This window comes from Andrographis paniculata, unplaced genomic scaffold (assembly GCF_009805555.1).
Source record: "Andrographis paniculata isolate CXL003 unplaced genomic scaffold, ASM980555v1 Contig62END, whole genome shotgun sequence".
Lineage (NCBI taxonomy): Eukaryota > Viridiplantae > Streptophyta > Magnoliopsida > Lamiales > Acanthaceae > Andrographis > Andrographis paniculata.
In genome coordinates this window covers 7,454,446-7,475,018 of record NW_026137598.1, presented here as the reverse complement: position 1 = coordinate 7,475,018, position 20,573 = coordinate 7,454,446, and the positions used below count along the sequence as shown (strand labels likewise).

The 20,573-nt window shown below is 40.1% G+C and overlaps 5 protein-coding genes across 11 annotated transcripts; 3 read left to right on the top strand and 2 right to left on the bottom strand.

Moving 5' to 3' along the window:
- Positions 1–1,142: 1,142 nt before the first annotated feature.
- Positions 1,143–4,814, top strand: LOC127261426 (serine/threonine-protein kinase BRI1-like 2). The gene has a single exon (XM_051289788.1). It carries the CDS (start codon positions 1,221–1,223, stop codon positions 4,614–4,616), a length of 3,396 nt encoding a protein of 1,131 aa, XP_051145745.1. The 5' UTR covers positions 1,143–1,220; the 3' UTR covers positions 4,617–4,814.
- Positions 4,815–5,565: 751 nt separating this feature from the next.
- LOC127261341 (uncharacterized) lies at positions 5,566–9,809 on the top strand. 2 transcript variants are annotated; one of them, XM_051289655.1, is made up of 11 exons: positions 5,566–5,709; positions 6,586–6,719; positions 6,897–6,978; positions 7,631–7,701; positions 7,797–7,898; positions 8,016–8,105; positions 8,697–8,771; positions 8,849–8,881; positions 8,966–9,046; positions 9,129–9,188; positions 9,254–9,809. In XM_051289655.1, the coding sequence occupies exons 1-11, from the start codon at positions 5,655–5,657 to the stop codon at positions 9,428–9,430; spliced, it is 960 nt and encodes a 319-aa protein (XP_051145612.1). In that variant the 5' UTR covers positions 5,566–5,654; the 3' UTR covers positions 9,431–9,809. The 2 variants fall into 2 exon arrangements, with proteins under 2 accessions (XP_051145612.1, XP_051145613.1); XM_051289656.1 differs by having other exon boundaries at positions 9,240–9,435.
- Positions 9,810–10,555: 746 nt separating this feature from the next.
- Positions 10,556–13,422, bottom strand: LOC127260679 (PHD finger protein MALE STERILITY 1). 5 transcript variants are annotated; one of them, XM_051288532.1, is made up of 5 exons: positions 13,313–13,422; positions 13,021–13,108; positions 12,684–12,940; positions 12,282–12,534; positions 10,557–12,205 (listed from the first exon to the last, which is right to left on the bottom strand). In XM_051288532.1, exons 3-5 carry the CDS (start codon positions 12,805–12,807, stop codon positions 10,834–10,836), a joined length of 1,749 nt encoding a protein of 582 aa, XP_051144489.1. In that variant the 5' UTR covers positions 12,808–12,940; positions 13,021–13,108; positions 13,313–13,422; the 3' UTR covers positions 10,557–10,833. The 5 variants fall into 5 exon arrangements, with proteins under 5 accessions (XP_051144488.1, XP_051144487.1, XP_051144489.1 ...); XM_051288533.1 differs by having other exon boundaries at positions 13,187–13,412; XM_051288531.1 differs by having other exon boundaries at positions 10,556–12,205; positions 12,684–13,108.
- A 103-nt stretch (positions 13,423–13,525) lies between these two features.
- LOC127260681 (protein BASIC PENTACYSTEINE1) lies at positions 13,526–15,666 on the top strand. Of its 2 annotated transcripts, none has more exons than XM_051288536.1 (2): positions 13,526–13,667; positions 14,510–15,666. In XM_051288536.1, the coding sequence occupies exon 2, from the start codon at positions 14,516–14,518 to the stop codon at positions 15,359–15,361; it is 846 nt and encodes a 281-aa protein (XP_051144493.1). In that variant the 5' UTR covers positions 13,526–13,667; positions 14,510–14,515; the 3' UTR covers positions 15,362–15,666. The 2 variants fall into 2 exon arrangements, with proteins under 2 accessions (XP_051144493.1, XP_051144494.1); XM_051288537.1 differs by lacking the exon at positions 13,526–13,667 and adding an exon at positions 13,684–14,049.
- A 622-nt stretch (positions 15,667–16,288) lies between these two features.
- On the bottom strand, positions 16,289–17,923 carry LOC127260680 (putative clathrin assembly protein At1g25240). Its single transcript, XM_051288535.1, has one exon. The coding sequence runs from the start codon at positions 17,693–17,695 to the stop codon at positions 16,481–16,483; it is 1,215 nt and encodes a 404-aa protein (XP_051144492.1). The 5' UTR covers positions 17,696–17,923; the 3' UTR covers positions 16,289–16,480.
- Between the last annotated feature and the right edge of the window lie 2,650 nt (positions 17,924–20,573).

Genomic DNA, 20,573 nt, shown 5'->3' with positions numbered 1-20,573 from the left:
TATATTTCAATTCTTTTTTCCTTTTGCAACTTACATAATCATGTCTCCTAAATGCCTAGGCTTAGCTACTACTACTACTTTAATTTCTAGATCCCCTACTACAATTACATTACCTTAATTAAATTAAATAGATGAACTGTAACATTTGAGAAAATCATATAAAATATTGTGATATAGTTGCAATTTGGATAAGTAATTATTGGAGGATGGTTATTCAATTTAATTATATTTATGTCACATTATTAATCATTACTCATTTCTGATAACTCAAAAAGATAAAGATAATTAAAAAACAACAGCAAAATTTTTCTATAAGTTAAAAGTAAAGTACTCTATTTGGCCCAGATCGCAATCGCATTGCATTTCTTGGCAGTGGCTTTATTGCATAACCTTGCAATTTTATTTTTATTTTAAAAGTATTTCGACTAAAATTAATTGGTTCGTCACATATTTTATATGGAAATAAATATTAAAATAAAAACCCGAGTTATTATATATTGTATAGAATAATATTTTTTTACATAAAATACAATCAATTTATATTAATAGCACCAAAAGCATTTTACATAAAAAAAAAAAAAATAGTAGCATTTAAATATAATATTATTGAATTTTGTATTTAAAATGAAAATATACTTTAAGGAAATATATAAATAAAATAACAAGCAAACAGCCTATCTTTGTAAAAAGCACAGTGGCGTTTACATTAATTAAATTTACATATACTCACTTTAAAATAGAAATAACATTCTCACGCCTGTTAGACAGAATCTGACTCACTCACTTCACCAGACATATTTTATTACATACACATATACTTGCATATATCTATATATATAGAGAGAGAGAGAGAGAGAGATGTAGCGAGAGGGATAAAAAGGGAATTTTGCAATTCCAGGTGGTGGCCCACTCTGCTCTTCTTTGACCAATTTTTACACTTATTCTTTTATAGCATTCTCTCTCTCTCTCTCTCTCTCTCTCTAAACATATGATTATCTTCGCTAACATATTCCTGTCTCGCCATTTTCTTGTCATAATTAATTATTTATTTAATTTTAATCTTTTCCCACTTTCCCTCCCTTTCTTCTCCGTATAAAAAACACCTCACAATTACAAAACCCTTTTTGTAAAGCACAAAGGAAGAAAGAAAGAAAGAAAGCAGTAACCACTTCACTCTCCCTCATCATTTCCCCAACACACTCTTTCTCCGGCCGCCGGAAATGGCCATCGCCATCGCCGCCGCCGCAGCTCACCTCATATTCCTTTCAATTGCCTTCGCCTCCGCCTCGTCGCAGCCCACGCGATCCCTCAAAACCGACGCCTCTGCCCTGCTATCATTCAAGAAAATGATCGACAAAGACCCCGCCGGAGTTCTCTCCGATTGGGTTTCCGGCAAGGACCCCTGCCGGTGGCGCGGAATCAACTGCACCCTCGGGAGAATCTCAACCGTCGATCTCGCTCGTTCCAATCTTGCCGGCAGTCTCTCCTTCGCCCCCTTCTCCTCCATGGATATGCTCACCTCCCTCAACCTCTCCGCCAATTCTTTCGCCATTAACGCTTCTGTATCTCTCCTCCAAATCCCTTACACTGTCAGAGCTCTCGAGCTTTCCTTCGCCGGAATATTCGGTCACATCCCGGAAAGATTCTTCGCCAATTGCCCTAATCTCGAGTACCTCAACCTTGCCTTCAATAACATCACCGGTTCCCTGCCGGAAAATCTCTTCCTCGAAATCGACAACCTCCAGTTCCTCGATCTTTCCTACAACAACATCTCCGGTCCCGTTTCGAATTTAAGGATCCAGAAGTGTAGCTCCCTGTCTTACCTCGATTGGTCGGGGAATCAGATGGTGGGAGCCCTGCCGGCGTCGCTGTCAAACTGCACCGCCCTGGTTGATCTAATCGTGCCGGAAAATTCCCTCTCCGGCGAAATCCCTGCATCTTTCGGTGCCCTGAAGAATCTCCAAAGATTAAATCTTGAAAAGAATCATCTCACAGGATGGATCCCATTCGAATTGGGCAATGTCTGCACCTCTCTAATGGAGCTCAGGCTCTCCAACAACAACCTCACCGGATCAATCCCTGATTCATTCTCATCGTGTTCTTGGCTCCAAATTCTCGACCTGTCCAACAACAACTTGACCGGACCGATCCCGGAATCCGTCCTGCGCAGCCTGACATCCCTGGAGAGCCTTCTTCTCAGCAGCAATCGAATTTCCGGCGAGTTTCCGAGCTCGATTTCCTTCTGCAAGAAGCTGAGAATCGTCGATTTCAGCTCCAACATGCTCTCAGGCACAATTCCGCCAGACATATGCCCCGGTGCAGCCTCATTACAAGAGCTTCGCGCGCCGGATAATTCGCTATTTGGACAAATTCCTCCTCAGCTGTCGCAATGTTCGCAGCTGAAGATCATCGATTTCAGCATAAATTATCTCAACGGATCGATCCCTGCAGAGCTGGGGAACCTTGCAAATCTCGAACAATTAATTGCTTGGTACAACAGCTTGGATGGAAGCATACCTGCAGAGCTTGGGAATTGCAGGAAACTTAAAAATCTGATCTTGAACAACAATCATTTGAGCGGCGAAATCCCGACCGAGCTTTTCGACTGTCTCGATATCGAATGGATCTCCCTCACCAGCAACGGGTTCAGCGGCGAAATCCCGAAGAAATTCGGGCTCTTGACGAGGCTAGCAGTCCTGCAGTTGGCTAACAACAGCTTGAGCGGTCAGATTCCTAAGGAGTTAGCAAACTGCAGCAGTTTAGTTTGGCTGGATTTGAACAGCAATCAGCTGAGCGGCGAAATCCCAGCGAAGCTCGGGAGGCAGCTCGGAGCGAAGGCGTTGACGGGAATCTTATCGGGCAACACGCTCGTTTTCGTTCGCAACGTCGGGAACTCGTGTAGGGGAGTCGGAGGATTGCTCGAGTTCGCCGGAATTCGTCCTGAGAGGCTGCTGCAAGTCCCGTCGCTGAGGAGTTGCGACTTTACGCGAATGTATGCCGGGCCGGTTCTCAGCCTCTTCACGCGGTACCAGACGTTGGAGTATCTCGATCTTTCGTACAATCAGCTCCGGGGGAAAATCCCCGACGGATTCGGGGAAATGATCGCGCTGCAAGTCCTGGTCATATCGCATAACCAGCTCTCCGGCGAGATTCCAGCTTCTTTAGGCCAGCTGAAGAATCTCGGCGTGTTCGACGCATCGCATAACCGGCTGCAGGGGCGCATTCCCGATTCGTTTTCGATGCTATCGTTCTTGGTGCAGATTGATCTGTCGAACAACGAGCTGACAGGGCAAATCCCGTCGCTCGGCCAGCTCAGCACGCTTCCGGCGAGCCAGTACGCAAATAATCCGGGACTGTGCGGCGTGCCGTTGCCGGAATGTCAGTTCAAGCAGGATTCAGGCGATTCCGCCGATACGACGTCGAAACAGGGGAAGAAAGGCTCTGCTGCCTCTTGGGCTAACAGCATTGTGATGGGGATACTCATTTCGGTTGCGTCGGTTTGCGTACTTATCGTGTGGGCGATTGCAATGCGCGCGCGACGGAAGGAGGCCGAAGGCGCGAAAATGCTCGGTAGCTTACAGGCCTCACAATCGGCGACGACGTGGAAGATCGAGAAGGAGAAAGAGCCGTTAAGCATCAATGTAGCAACTTTTCAAAGGCAACTTAGGAAGCTGAAATTTTCACAGCTGATTGAGGCCACCAATGGCTTCTCGAATGCGAGTATGATCGGTTCCGGAGGATTCGGAGAAGTGTTCAAGGCGACATTGAAGGATGGATCGAGCGTGGCGATTAAGAAACTGATAAGATTGAGCTGCCAGGGGGATAGAGAATTCATGGCGGAAATGGAGACTTTGGGGAAGATCAAGCATAAGAATCTGGTTCCTCTTTTGGGGTACTGTAAGGTTGGGGAAGAGAGGCTGCTGGTTTACGAGTTCATGGAGTACGGCAGCTTGGAGGAGATGCTCCATGGGAGGGGGAGGAGAGTTCTGACATGGGAGGAGAGGAAGAAGATAGGTCGTGGAGCTGCTAAAGGTCTGTGTTTTCTGCACCACAATTGCATCCCTCACATAATCCATCGGGACATGAAATCGAGCAATGTGTTGCTGGATAATGAGATGGAGGCGAGAGTGTCGGATTTTGGAATGGCGAGGCTGATAAGCGCGCTGGACACGCACCTGAGCGTGAGCACGCTGGCGGGGACGCCGGGGTATGTGCCGCCGGAGTATTACCAGAGCTTCCGGTGCACGGCGAAGGGGGACGTGTACTCGTTCGGGGTGATATTGCTGGAGCTGTTGACGGGGAAGAGGCCGACGGACAAGGATGATTTTGGGGACACGAATTTGGTGGGTTGGGTGAAGGGGAAGGTGAGGGAGGGGAAGGGGATGGAGGTGATCGACGGCGATCTGGTGAGGGCGACGGCGGAGGCGGAGGGGGAGGGGGCGGAGGCGGAGGCGGAGGCGGGGGAGGTGAAGGAGATGGTTAGGTATTTGGAGATTACGTTGCAGTGCGTGGATGACTTCCCGTCGAAGCGGCCGAATATGCTGCAGGTGGTGGCGATGTTGAGGGAGCTCGGGTCCGGCGGCGGCGGGAGTGGAAGCGCCGGCAATAGTGGGTGATGATGGTGGGGAAGAATGGGGGTGTGGATTGTAATGGTTTGGGACTAGAGGGGGTTGTTTGAAATATGTGTTAATTGTTTTGAATGGAATTTGTATTTTTGTTTAATTTTTTTGTTTTTTGGTGATGAATCTTTATACGTGGATAGTTAACGAGAGATTGATCATTTTTTTTTATTATTTTGTTTAATGACATGAAAATCTTTAATACTTTGGTAAATCACACTAAATGAAACTAGAATTACTTGTGACAAGTGACTGAGGCGTCAAAATTTAAATTTATAATCTCATAGTCATAAATCTAACCCCACATCATCACCGGTCATCCTTACGGATTAGATTGATCATTCTTTGAACGTTTTAGTTGTGGCTAAGTTTGGTCTAAATCAAGTCATATGGAATATTAAAAAAATACATTTGTCTGTTTAATTAAGATTTTATAGGTATTGCATAAATAATTTTGTATGCTGAGATTATTATACTCCCTCAGTCTGCCGCTTTAAGTCAATTTTTTTTTACAAAACTTTTTTATTAGTATTATAATTAATAAAAAATATTTTTGTAATTTCTTTTTTAAATTTATACTAAAATTTTGATATAATACTAATTAATATTTAAATATAATACGCTAAAAATAAAATTCTTGTTCCCAACGAAGATAGTATTTGTTATATGAATTAATGTATTATTTGTGTTAGATTTATATTATATAAATATATATTTTATATTGTTAAATTTATATATATTAACCAGGTTGTCAATACTGTGTTCCATAATGTTTTAATTGCTTTTCTAAGCAAAGTATTGCAATTAAAATAAATGCGGCATCAATTTGTTTGAGTTTTTTAAGGGCAAATTTGAAATATTTCGAAGTTGGAGGAGGAAGTTGAAAATTATAGAATATTTTGAGCGACAATGTATTTTTGCATAACTGCAAATTCACAGTCAAAAAAAGAAAAAAAAAAGGAAAAAAAGAAAAGGGAAAACAGAAGCAAAATAAAGAAAATTCGATAACCTCCCGCAAAGCCAAAGAACTCAACCATGGCGATGCAGACTGGCGTTGCTGCCTCCAAGGTCCTGATTCTCGTTGGCGCAGGTTATTTATTTATCTCAGTTTCTTTATATTAAACAAGGCATATATTTTGTTTCCGGCGCGCCTATTAATAATTCGTATAGGAAATTTCGCTCAACTAGAAGTCTTGATGCTTTCTATTGCGTCGTCGGATTGGATTCAGTTGGTGTTTTGGAGGATTATAATGGATTTTAATCTGTTATTGAGGGGCATGAGTTTTTGGTTAAGTTTTTCGTTTCTTTTTCTGGTTGGGATCGAAATCGTGATTGATGAATACCTAGAATTTCGAATTCAATTGAACTGTTTATCCTCTTCTCCGCAATTGGCGACGCATGGCTAGGTAAATGCTGACGCAATTCGTGAGCTTGAACAAATGGTATTGATGAACTATTAATAGTAAAAAAAATGATTATTCTTGGATTGCCAATGGCAAGTTTACGAAAGAAACAACTAGAAGACGACACTGAAAAGGAACCGTGTTTTCCTACATGCTGTATTTTTCAGTTTTTCCCCCCTCTAATTTTACTGTGCCTTTTTGTGATTTAGCTGGTGATATAAGCAATGCTGCCATTGTTATCAAGATCAAAATTAAGTGGAATGAAAAGTCCCATAATACCTTTACTTCTGATAATGCTATAGAATTTTTAGTATCACATGTTGCTGCTCTATTTAGTTTTTTCAAACTCTTACTGAAGTAATGCTGATGACTGTTGTGAGCTTAGTAGAACTCTTTAGGAGACCAATTTCAAAGTGCACTTTTATGAGTAGGCAATTACCAGCTAAAACCCTCTATAAGGTTACTTCATCAATTCCATGAAGAATCTTGATGTATTTTAGTTTCTTAAGCTGCTTGATCATTTATCAAAATTCACACAATTAATCATATAAATATTGGCTCAGGTGTCACGGGATCTGTCATCTTGAGGAGTGGACAGTTGTCTGATTTAATTTCGCATCTTCAAGAATTGATAAAAAGATTAAATGATACTGAAACATCTCCCGGAAAATATGACGCTGCCCTTCTAGCAGCTCAGGTAGATGTGGCATCTCTTATGTTCTTCAATAATTGAGCTGATTGTCGCTCATCTTGAATATCATGCTATATTACTAATTTACATTCATTAATTAATGAGAATTCAGTAATAGAAATGAATCATCTTTGCTGTGATCCTAATTATTTTTTTGTTTCCTTTTAAATGGCTTTTCTCCAGGTTCGACAATTGGCTAAAGAGATCAAGGAATTAAGTCTATCCAACCCTGTTACTATTTTTAATGGGAATTCACCCTCCACTGGTATGTGGCAATTGCTGTAAATATTGTATGTCTTGAAATTTTGGGGGGATACAAAACTGTACCTCGTGGAATCCGAGGCATTTTCTCATGCATGTTTCCCATATAATTGTTATATTTGTGTAATAAGTTCCACTTTTGGAATTTCCATGGTAGAGATTGAAGAACATTTAAGTTGATGGTTAAATTTTACCCCTCCAGTATCATTTTTATGTAACTGAAAGGATTTCCTAAGAGGCAATATATGGACATTCCAAGAGCATTTGTATTCATGAAAAAAAGGGGAAAGGGTATCAATGTCATATATGAACGTCATACTTGCAGTGTGGAGGTTATTATTGAATTAACTTACTGCATATAGCTTCACTCATTGAGTTATTACTTAATTTTCTCAACAAGAATTTATGAATAAGTGTAGTGACATTAAGTTGTCATTTCCAACAGTTACTGCATTGTCCTTCCTAGGGTATGTTCATTTTGCAAATTTTTCTGGTCCAATTACCTGTTACTATTTATGCAGTAGAGTGAGAATTCACTTTCTATAGCTACTTGCTAGAAATGACCACTTTTAACCAATCCTTTATTTCCAGTGTCAATTTTGTTTGAAATGGTTAGTTGACAAAAAATTCGTATGTTTTCTCTTTGGTTTCTGCAGGAAGTTATGCTTCATATATATTGCCCGCAGCAGCTGTTGGTGCAATGGGATACTGCTACATGTGGTGGAAGGCAAGATTTGTAACTGACAATTAACTTTTACAAGAATGTTCAGTTGCGCTCCTGTTTTCTGGTATTCTCCTCTATTTATTCTATTTTCGATTCAGGGGTGGTCACTTTCCGATGTTATGTTTGTTACGAAGCATAATATGGCAAATGCTGTTTCAACTGTGTCAAAGCAGCTGGACAATTTGTCTGAAGCATTGGCTGTAAGTAAATTGCAATGAAAGTATCTAATTTATGTACACTTTTGTTATCCATTGGTATTCCTATCATTCTACCTGCTTATATTGCTCTTAGGGACCTTTTGTTCTAACCTTTTGCAGTCAACAAAGAGGCATTTGTCAAAGAGACTGGAAAACTTGGACTGGAAAGTGGAAGAGCAAAGGGAAATATCAAAACTCATTTCCAACGATGTATGCAGCGTCATGTGCCCTTGTAATTTATATGTTTACTTTGTTTGAGGATGCTATAGTTTATTGTTTGTTTTTTAAAAAAAAACAAGATAAACCCCATGAGCTTCTATATGAAAAAGGACACGCCAATAATCACCTTTCTTTACTTAAAGCTTAATCATCTAGTTCTCTCTTTGGAAAACTGCCTCTATTTTATGGATTTATTAAGGTGTTGAGAAGATCTTGAAGAGATTTATCCCTGTTATTCTTTTGCTATATTCTTTTTCTTGATTTGGAGAAAAAAGTGTTGGGCAAGAATTCATTCATTGAATAAAATAAAAGAATCATGTGTATGCACTATGCAGTCTACATCGTTAACCTGGTAAAGATCTATAAACAGTCATTGGCAGTGTTAGTTGTTAATCAATCAGTGTTTTCTCATTCGGCAATGGCAGAAATCTCTGCCCCCAGGAACAGTTTACTTCTTGGGTAGCTTTTATGTCTAGGGATCAAAGTGTCAATGGCAATTTTCATCTTTCTCTTGGACTTAAGTTTATAAATTGACAAAGAAAGACATCTTTACTTTGTAATACTTAATGTTCGGTAATGCAGGTTGGCGAAGTGAGATCTAATCTTAACCAGATTGGGTATGACATTAATGTGATCCATGAGATGGTAGCCGGCTTGGTAAGCTAGCATGGTCACAAAATTTTGGATTTGGTTATAATAAACTCAGATGATTCAATTTAGTTATTGGTTTGCAGGAAGGAAAAATCGAGCTACTTGAAAGCAAACAAGTAATATTATCAATTTTGTTTAGGTGGTACATCAACGCAACTAGAGCTTACCATTAAGAATAAACTTTTCTATGTGGCGTGCAGGATGTGACTAATTCGGGTTTGTGGTATCTCTGCCAAGCAGCGGGAAATATTAAAGAGAGTCAGAGCTCAAAAATAATTCAGGTTGCTCACAGGCAAGATGGGTTTTTCTCTTTTCCTTTAAAAGCTGTATCTTGTTGAAGGAAATGCTACTGTAATATGACAGGACGTAGGTGCAAAGCTCATAGAACACTCAAATGTTGTTCCTCAGGGAGAGCAGGCAAAGGTATATAATTGGTTGTTCATTTATTATGTTTCTGGACTCCGTTAAGCGTAGCTTTACCATTTCAGGGGCTTCAGTTCATTGTTGGAACAGACGAGCCGAGCATAATACAGAAAGCATCTTCTGAAGCAGATGGTAGTACAGGTATTGCTGATATTTCTATCGGGAAAGCGCCAGCCTCAAAAATGAGAATCCACAGGTCGTTTCCTGTTGGGCTGTCTTTTGCCCGAGACATTGTGGGTTAAGGTTCTTGATATTGGATCCCTATTCTCGTGGAAAAACTTCACTGGTAACAGAGCCTGTTTTGATTCTACCCGTTACGAGGTCAGTGTTCGATTCTTTTCCAGAATAAAATTTGGAAATCATTATTGTGTGTGGCGAACGCCGATAGAGAGTTACTTGGTCACGCAAGCTTGTTGTTGTGTCATTGTATTCTTGTCAATATGGGTGCCTATATGAAGTGTATTCTCTTCCTTGTTGCTTATTATGCACATAAAAACCACTAGCTTGATCCGATTCGGATATTTATTGAGTCTTTACAATCTGTATTGATGAATGCACCGTGTCGAGTCTTGTGTGTGTAGAATGTTAACTACATGGGGTTATAAAACATTTTATATACAATTGTGTGCCAACATAATACTAATAGAAAACTACAACATACATGATTTGCTTATGCAGTCTGTCATCAACCTATTTTTGGGATTCCAATTTGATCAACTTTACTGCACAGGAAGAAACTGTATTCCGTAAGGGTTCGATAGGTCTTGCGCTTACTGTGATTTGTATTGTCAAATCTAGTTTGTAGATTATTAGATTCGATCGATCCGAGGTTTACTAAAAAGAGCAAGTGTTGTTTAAAATATGTTCTTCTTGGAGAGCTTTAAAGAAATTCCTACTGTTAGATCATTTCTTCCAATTTTAGACTACAGATTTTCGTAGCCGTGTATGTTTGATCACCTTAAAACATGTAGAGTCCATGCTTATGTATACAGTCAGAATGTATTAAATAATCGATTACACATGCCAAAATGAGTTGCGGCAGTTATAAATGTTACACAACATGTCAAAACAACCAGCCCTGTTGTTGATAATATTAAATAATTAATTAAAAACGTTACACAACATGCAAAAACGATCAACCTTATTGTTGTAGCATTAAGGATATTAAATACTTAATAATATAAAATAATCGACTATAAACATTACACAACATGCCAAAACAATCAGTTTTATTATATACCAAAAATAACAAATACTGATAAAAATTGTAGAAATAGCAAAACAAAACTTTAACTCCTAAAATAAATATATATCTTTTAGACCATTCATTCTAAAAAATCAGCACGCCAATTATTCCATAATATATACTATTACCCTACATTATTTAAATGTAACATTATATTTGTAGATATTAACACAAATCCTATATTATCAATTTATACTTTATGTGTTGTTATCAGTCAATACTTAATGAAACAACAAACACACATTACCATTCTTGCTCCAAATCAAACATCAACAGAACACACAGAAAGACATATATATATATATATAGAAAGTAAAGAAGAAGACAACAAGATCCGTAGAGATAGCACGAAGAAGAAGAAGAACCTTAAAAACAGCAGCAGCAGCATTACCAGTACTTTCATGGCAGCGCCGGAAACAGCACAATCTCCTGCTCGCACCCGCTGCACAGAAATATGTTCGGAACCTCGTCCTCGTCGGCGATCTGCACGCACCGGCTGTGCTGCCACACCTGGCATATATCGCACGCCACCATCCTCTCTCCGTCGTCTTCCTTCGCGCCGCAAATGCAGTCCACCGCCATCGCCATCGCTCGAAACGCTCCGCCGCCGTCCTGCTTCACCACGAACGTGACTTTCCCACCCGGCTTAACCGCCTTGAATACCATATCCGAGCCCTTGCACGCCACGTCGCGGATCGAGCTTGCCACGAAGTCCTTCAGCTCGACGTACGTCTCTCGGAAAATCCTCTCCGCTTCGATTTTCAGCTCGTCGAACGTCGCCGTGCTTTTCAGGAGCATGCAGTGGTGAGGCGTTGCGGTTGCTGCTTCCTGTTTGTCGTCGTCGCCGCTCATTTCGACGACCGAGCAGTGTATTCTGCGCCGGTTGGGTTCATCCTTCGCAGCCAATAACGAGTCACCGCCGTAGTCTTTGACGAGATGCTTCAAGTCGAGAATGATCCGCGCCGCCACCGGAATAGTCGCCAGCATTCCTCGGTTCGACATCATCGGATTCTGCCGCTCGGTGAAAACATTCCGGTACATGTAAACCATGTCTTTCATCAGCTGTGGCCACGAAATCTTCGGCTGCGGCTTCACCGCCGCTTTGCCTTCGGTGCTCGGGAAGGCGTCGTTCCGGTGGAATGATAGCGAGATGTCTTCGAGGCAATACTCGAGCACTTTCGTGACGGGATTAAGGCATCGCCGCACGAAGTATTTCCCGACCATGTGATTTCCGAGCGATTTCAGTACGAAGTCGAGCAGGCCTGTGTCGCCAATATAGGCCCGCGCGACGTCGCGTACGTGCTGTCTAGACACCCATCGATATTCAGCTCGTTTCAGCGCTTCGATGACGACGTGAATGGCCATTTCGACGCGCCTGGGAGACCATCGGCACGATGCGTCGGACATGATCCCGGGATAGTGAGAATCGACGGCGCTTTCTTTCGGGATACGGAATTTGAGCTCCAACATGAAATGGAAGAGATCGCCGAGAGTGAGGAGAGAGTGGCCGGAGAGGAGCTGATACCGCGGAAGTATGATTTGTAGCTCGTTCGGAGGACAACTCCCGTATCCGATATGATGCGCGACGAGGCTCAGAGGAATGTTTCTGATGGCTTTTATGGCGCTTTGGTACGTATCGTGAGTGACGGCGTAGCTCCCGCGCCCGAACGTGTAGTCCCATCGACCGAACCACGGCTTGCCGTGAGCGAGTGTGTGCAGAAGCCTCAGCTCCATTCCTTTCTTCTTCGCGACGTCTCTCAGGCTCACTTTCCTGCGCCATCAACGGAAAAGCTCTGTCGAATATTTAGTGTGATCGGTGTAATTATATGGGATCGGAGCGCACAAACCTTGCTCCCAAACCGGAGCAGAGACGATCCCAGAATTCCATGATCTGGTAGCCGGCTAAGTCCGAGCCGGCCTCGGAGCCATTGATGCAGAGCAAATGACCGAAGCCGTTGGAGTGGAAGACGCCGTGTAGGCTGTGGCTGTCGCCGTGCAGCTCGATCACGTTCGTCTTGCAGCACTCGGATGAGCTTGAACCGGCCTTCGATGGCAGCACGAAATGGTACTTCTTGTTGCAGATCATGTGGTGCCCCCAACCTGAGCTACATTTCAATCATCCAGAAGACAATCAACCTTGTAAAAACAGGAAAAAAAAAAAATCCGATCTCGAAGAACACAAGACATATCACACCAGAAACACACACACAAACTTATAATCGAACACAAGGCATTCGCTTACGGTCTACCTATATAGTGGCAGTACTTGCAGCGAAGCTCGAGCGACAGCTCAATCGGCTCCTCGACGACGAAGAGGAACAAATGCAGCAATGGATGGCGACGAACCTCGAGCTGAAAGGACCAGCTAGCCATGGGGCCAGCCTCGGCCTGGCCGAACTCCAAGAGAGCTCGAACATTCTCCTCGAAGGAGCCGCGGAACTCGGCCGGATAGCCTCTCTCGCCGAAGACCTTGAACTTGAAGACACGCTCGCCTCTCTTCCTCTTCCTGCAACCACTTAGGTCTAACTGAGACATTTGGTCGAACAGGTGGTAGGTGATAGATGGAATTAAAGGGAGAGAGGTTACCCCGCAAAGATCCTTTAACCTTTATAGAAATAGAACAACAATGGAATGGTGAATCTATCCTCTCCAATCCATCACACGCATGGTGCCACTGAATATACAAAGATCAATAATTTAGAGTATATCGAAATTGGGGATTTGCATCACTATATGCATGAATGAAGGTAACTCTGCAAAACTATCGCTCTGGCTGCAAGCATGAGTGTTCTTTCTCGTTTAAATTAATCGCCCCATGCTTTTCATCATCGTGCGATTATATATACACACATATATGTATATATGTATGGAATTTGACCTTGTCTGGAATTCGACCTGAGGCCAAGTCATTTTTGAGTTCTTGGCCAACTACCTGCCATGGAGTTAAAAATTGAATTGAATTTTATATATTGTTGGGGCCTTTTATCCGTTATATATATAAAAGTCAAGTCTTTATATGTATGTATATGTGTATGTATATATATGTATGTGATGTATGTGAGTGAATGTATGTATGTATGTCAAAGTTGCTATTATTATTGAATGTGGAAATCGTAATAGATGAAAGCTCAATTCTGAGGCCGCCTCTCTCTTTCTCTCTCTTTCTGGTTTCTCTCTTCTCTCTCCTCTCTCCAGAAAGGAAAAAAAACCTAAAAGAGCTGGTTTACCCACAAGTGAGTTCTCTCTCTCTCCCTCTCTCTCTCTCTGCCACCTTCTTCTATATTTCTCTCTCCTTATCCTTTTTGAAATATATATATGTGTGGGGGTGCTTGTGTTATGTGGCCTTTTCTCTCTCCTGGCGAACGTTTTGGGATGGTTTTTGTTTGCTCGAGTTTAAATTGCATTTTGTGCCTGTGATTGGGTTGATTTCCTCGCTGGATCTGATTTTTGTTGCAGATCTGGGGATGTGTTGTTTGTTATGTGTTCCAGATCTGTTTCATTTTGGGGAAGATCGTCGGGAATCTTCGTTTCTAGGGTTTTTGGAAAATAACTTCTTCCCTGATTGGAAAGGATCTGTTTGGATTTGTAGAATGGGAATCGATGGATCAATGAATGGTAGAATGGGTCGTTCCTGTTGCTATTGTGTTCTTTTATGGTTCAGATCTTGGAGTTGTTTTTAACTCTTTTGATACTTTTCCTTTGTTGAAAATTTGGGGATTTTTTCATGGGAAGCAAACTCGTTACGTGTTGTCCAAGAATATTTTCCTGAAATGAGCATAGCTGAAGCTAAAGAAGAATTCGGAAGCAAAGAATTAGGAGAAAATGGAATTGAAATTATGTGTTGATATGATGAGATCATGTCATATATGGAAGGCTTACATATCTTTGAGTGCTGATTCAGTTTTGCTAATCTGGCAATTTAGTCACATTTCTCATCATCGTTTGTTAAACTTAAAATGACGTGTATGATACTACATGGAGCTTTGCTTGCTGCCAAAAATGGCGGAACAAACCAAATTGTGTGATGACTTGATGATCTGAAAATGTTGTTCCTTTGCATTGCCTGATTATGCAGACGATCATGGACGACGACAGCCTCCGGAATTGGGGATATTACGAGCCTCCGATCAAAGGCCATCTCGGCCTCCAGCTCATGTCATCTTCCTTACCCGACCGCGACACAAAACCCTTCCTATCCGCGCGAGACAATCCCTTAATGGTTTCAGCCAATGGGGCCTTCCACCCCCGTGATTGCATTGTCACCGATCCACCGGTGACACAAATCGATCTCGTCAGAGATAGCTGGATGAACCACAGAGATAAGTTCTTGCACATGTTCCCTGGGAACCAGTACGATTCTGTTCTGGCTGATCCGGCGGGAGGCCATCAGTCATTGCAGATGGTCCACCAGCCGGAAACTGCAAAAGAAGCCGAGTCGAGCATGGAGGAGCCAATTGTTAAGAAAGAAGGCGGTACTGCAAAGAAGAGGGCATCTGCTGCAACTCCAAAGACTCCCAAAGCTAAGAAGCCCAAGAAAAGTCCTGTCCCGAAGGAGAAGGGTAATCCGTCTGGACAGAGGGCAAAAATGTCCAAAAAGAGCGTGGAGGTCGTTATAAATGGAGTCGACATGGATATAACTGGCATACCGATTCCTGTTTGCACGTGTACGGGTGCTCCCCAGCAGTGCTACAGATGGGGATGCGGTGGGTGGCAGTCAGCGTGCTGCACCACGACTATTTCGATGTACCCGCTGCCCATGAGCACCAAACGGCGCGGAGCTAGGATAGCGGGGAGGAAGATGAGTCAAGGTGCATTCAAGAAGGTTCTGGAGAAGCTCGCCTCGGAAGGGTATAACTTTTCTAACCCGATTGACTTGAAGCCCTACTGGGCGAAACATGGTACCAACAAGTTTGTGGTGATTCGGTAGAGAGCAGCCATTAATGGCGTCGAAGCCAGGCTACTGCTGCCCTATATCACCACAACTGTTGTATATATTCCGTCGTTGTTGTTATACATTAGATGCTTACTTTGTAAACCCGCCCCTGAATTTTTTTTTCGTACTCATGAGATGGGCCTTAATTACTTTCTCGAGCGCTGGATACGGCGCGAGCATGATTGTGTCGAATCCGGTGCTCCCGTTTTTTCTATCTAGAGGCTAGCGTGACGACATTGATTTATTCGGGATGAAGTTCTGTGTTTCATGAGCGCGTTTTTATCAAAACTTTACATCCATTCATGTTGTTAGATTCATGATTATTATCCCTAATTTGTGGCTGCTAATTTGCTCTGTTTTTTGCATCCCTGGTGATTGAATTGCTCATGAATATAGAACATGCTTGATTCATTACCTTAGTCTTTTTAGGCCTTGCATTCTTGGACATATTTCATTACATTTATGTGTATGTGTAGTAATGGAATGTTGTTCTAGTAATAGTAGCTTAATAGCCATTGCTTTTTTTGAAAGAATATTAGATCCAATTCTAAGCCAACTCTGATTGACATAGACATGTATGTATAGTCCTGAATGTTGAAATTTTGATGCATCTTGAGTCTTTATCCCCAGGTCATCTCTTTTTAGGCATTCTTGTTTCTCTCTCAAGACAATACATATATATATATATATATAGACATACATATATGTCATTAGGTGGACCACTACCATCACCAAGGGATTTCTTCTTTCCCCATATCATGACCCCTACTTACTACTAAATTACCATTTTCTTGACATTCTTGTTGGACTTGGGCGATTGAAGCTTTCAAATCTGTGATTTCAAACTTTTGAAAAAAAAAAAGAAAAAAAAGACACATGAGTGCCTTTCCAGAGAGTAATAAATACCAAATAATCAATGGGGTCGAACAGCAGTCTCATCATATATATGATGAATATACATAACCAAGAATCTGTAGTGTAACATATGTATATGTGCGTATATATATTTGTTCTTTTATCATTTTTTCCTTTCCTCCATTGGATGAATTAATCACTGATCATACTACAAGCTTATCAAATCCTTCAAACTCCTGATTCTTCCAACTGTTAGTTCTAAAAACTGATCAAATCTGGCAACTCTTGATGCTGATTCTTGCAACCAATTTCATAAACGATCAAAGGGTTCCCAAAGGGATTCTTTGGATCGATTTCGTCGTCGAATCTCTCCCATTTGTCAGTGATCACAGTTCTTAGTTCATCTTTGTACGAGCATTCCTTCCCTCCATTGCCGTAGTCGAAGATCGTCCCGTACTCCACCATTTTATTCGCATTCCCGTCGTCTTTGTTGTTGTCGTCGGAGTCATAACCATAGCCATAGCTATAGTCGTAATCATAATCGTAGTAGTCGTAACCATTGCTGCCCCCATCCTCGACCATGATGATCGCCTTGTCGTGGCATTCGTCGAACCCCTTGATTATCTGCTCCAGCTCGAGTATGCCCTCCTCCGGGATTTTATCGACGATCGGGAATTCAGAGGCGTAGAAGCATCCGAGCTCCTGACAGAGCTCGAAGTAGCTCGCCAAATCTTCCCCTTGCTTAGTTGCTTTCTTCACGACGTCGAGCGCCATTCTGGCCTCGGACTTCCCGGCGGAGTATATGTTCATCAGAATGACGGCGATCCCGCGGCAAATTCTGCTGTAGATGTCGTAGATCTCGATGATGATCCCGTCCATTATGTCGAGGATGATCGGGACGTGCGCCGCCTTCGATTGCGGCTGGATTTGCATCAGCAGATCGATCAAAGCCTGCTGGCGCTGCAAATCGGTTAGCTCCTTCATCAATGGCAGACCTCCTACCGAATGTTCGTCGATCGCCGAAAGGAAAACTAATTTGGTGTCGAGGAAGGCGTAGTAGGCTCTGACGAAGGCGTTGAAGGGCCAGGACCTGGTGTGGGGGGCGTGGGAGTGGCTGAAATTGGAGAGGTCGAAGGGCAGGCGGCGGAGGCGGCGGACGCAGGGGAGGCGGGAATTGAGGATGTTGTGGGTGAGGTTGAGAGCCTTGAGGACGACGAGCCAGTCGCCAGTGCGGGAGACGCGCCGGGAGAGCGCGTGGAGGACGGGGGGGAGATTGTACGGAGAGATGCGGATCCACTCGCAGACGCGGTCGACGTTGCGGCGGTCGAAGGAGCGGCCGGAGGAGTGGGTGGTGGAGCGGATGACGGCCTTTTCGATGTCCGGATTACGGGCGGCGGTGCGTCGGGAGAGATTCGCCTGCCAGATGCTGTTGTGGTCCTTTAGGGCGCCGACGGCTTTGCACCATAGCCCCATTTGTGCCGCCGCGGACGCCCCCCGTCGATTGATTGATCGATCAGTCGATTGATGCAATGGATCGACGGAGGATGGGCGGAATTTGGGGGACGGTTGATTTGATGGTGGAGGAGAAGGTCGACTGGTTTGGCGCTGCGGAAGGGAAGGGCGAGCAATGGAAGGAAGAAGATGAAGATGGAGATGATGATGAACAGTTAGTTGTATTTCTTTTTTGGAATTATTTTTTCAACCGCCAATTTATTTATTTATTATTTATTTTACTAATTATTATAATAAATAATTAAGCAGACTTGTTCAATTTAATGATATGTTGAATAGAGCCGGCAATCTCTGGCGGTTTGGTTTTCAATGCCGAACCGGCCCGGCTCGATTCTTAAATCCGGTTGGATTGGATGGGCTTGGCCCGGTTTTAAACCAGGCCCTATCACGGGCCAGGCTGGGCCAATTAGTTTTATTTATATATTTTATATTTTTTTTTTCATTTTTTTATCGAATAAATAATTATATGTATATATATCGATTGTGTATATATATATATATATATTTTTTGGATAAATAAATGAGTAAAAATGTTTAATTATAGAATTGAGAATAATACCTTAATTAACTATTATTAAAACGAGTGGCGGCACTAATTGAATTTTGGAATAAATGAGTCAATTGAGTTTATAGTATAATTTATTTATTTTTTAGGCTTTATCACTATTTAATTTTTTTTAAATATCATATTATATATATATTTTTATAAAATATCAAATTAAGTATTTTTTTTTTAATAATTTTTAAAATTTTAAGACTTCAAAGTCTACAGTCTAAACAAATAAAATATTTAAAACATTGATTGCACATGTGATATTAAGATACAGTTACAAATAGGAGATTTTAAATAAAACATCAGGAAAGGAAAAGAAAAGACAAATAAAAGAAAAGGACAAAAACAAAAAGAGAGCAGCATTTAGGCAAAGTGCCCTTTTTAAAATTTATTTCTTAATCAACGAATAAAGTGCATTTTAGCAATTTAAATTATGTTCTCTAGCCGAAAATCCTATTGGGAAATTCGATTCATTCTCAATTAACGAATTAATATATATATATATATATTATTACATTATTATTTTCTTATATAGTGAGAATTCGCATATCTTACATGAAAATATGTCACTGTGTAATATATATGTTATTTTTATATTAAATTTTGATATTAAATAATTGAAAGTTAGAGTATTTTTAATTTTGTTTCTAAATTAGCAAATATGTGAGTGTTAACACCTACAATGTAAGAGGTCGAGAGCCAACTCAAATGTTTTAGTGATTCTATATGTATGGTAGGAGATCAAATGCTGAAATAATAATTTCAGCACATATTATTAATAATTAAGTTTGTGTAAAAATAAATTATATTAATATGCTGAATGTATAAAAATAAATTATATTAATTTATATTATTAAATTATGTAATTAATATAAAATTAAGTTTTAGTTGTCAGCATGTGTGCTGAATTTATTATTTCAGCACATGCTGCTGATATATACTAAATTAAATAAACCAAATAGGATTTAGCCAACATGTTTAGAAATCTAATGATATATTAATGTCATTTTAATTACTCCTCATTAATCTCAGTCTCCATTTAATTAGTCAAACCACAATGATACATTCCTTACCAAAGAAACCTACTGTCTAATGCTCCCTCCGTCCAGCTAGAAAGTATACATGTTTCTATTTTGGGACGTTCAATTACAAAGTAAACATTTCATTAAATACCTTACTTTTTTCCACAAATACCCCTACTTTACATCACATCACATCATTACTTTTACACCAAAAAGCAAGGGCAAAAATATCATTACACTACTTTTAACTACCCACTATAATTAAAATACTATTATTTCTTAAACACCGCGCCAAAAGTAATTGTATACTTTTCTTGTGGACCGAGGGAGTATAAAATTATATCACATTTGAGAGTATTTATTTAAGGTGTTCTCTTTATATTTTTTTTACATATTATTTTAAAAAATTAATATATCATATTCTTAGTGGAGCTCAATATCTTCATTTACTATTTCATCAATCATATTCCAAAGTATTATATTTTGTTTTTAGTAAATTAATACCAAAATATTATTAAATTTTTATCTAAATTATAAATATATCGTTATACATACAATTACCTTTTATATAAACAAAAATATAAAAAATATTTTACCCACTTCCACAAATTAATAAAATATAATTATTTTTTAATTTATTACAAAATTCTAAAAACCTTTTGGACCGAGGGCGAGGAGCATATATTTAATATTTTTATATTATCTATACAATTATTAATATCTTATTTTTTTAAAAAAATAGATAAATAATATTCTTTCCTTCTATTGTGAAAGTTTACTTTTATTTTAAATATTATTTATTATATTGAAACGTAATAAAAATAAATAAAAGGCCGTCACTATTGTTTTATAATATTAATAGAATATCGATTATACAAAAAAATTATACTCACTCATCTCATAAGTAAATATTTATTTACTTTTTGTACATAGTTTAAGATATATTAATATTATATTGATAGAGAATAAAAATAAAGTACAAATAATTAAAATAATTTTATTAATATTATATAATATAAATATAATGATATTTATGTAATATATTATAAATTATAATAATTTTTATAATATTAAATAAATAATACAATTATTAATAAATACTTTATTATAAAATAAATTAAAATAAAAAAATAAATAATTTGTTACGACAGCCGTCGAGTATTTTTTGAAGGAAAAGGTAAATGTAAAACTTAATATATTGACGTGTGATTGTGATTGCGACTCCGAGCGTGAGCAGTGATAAAGATATTTTGTACTACTTCAA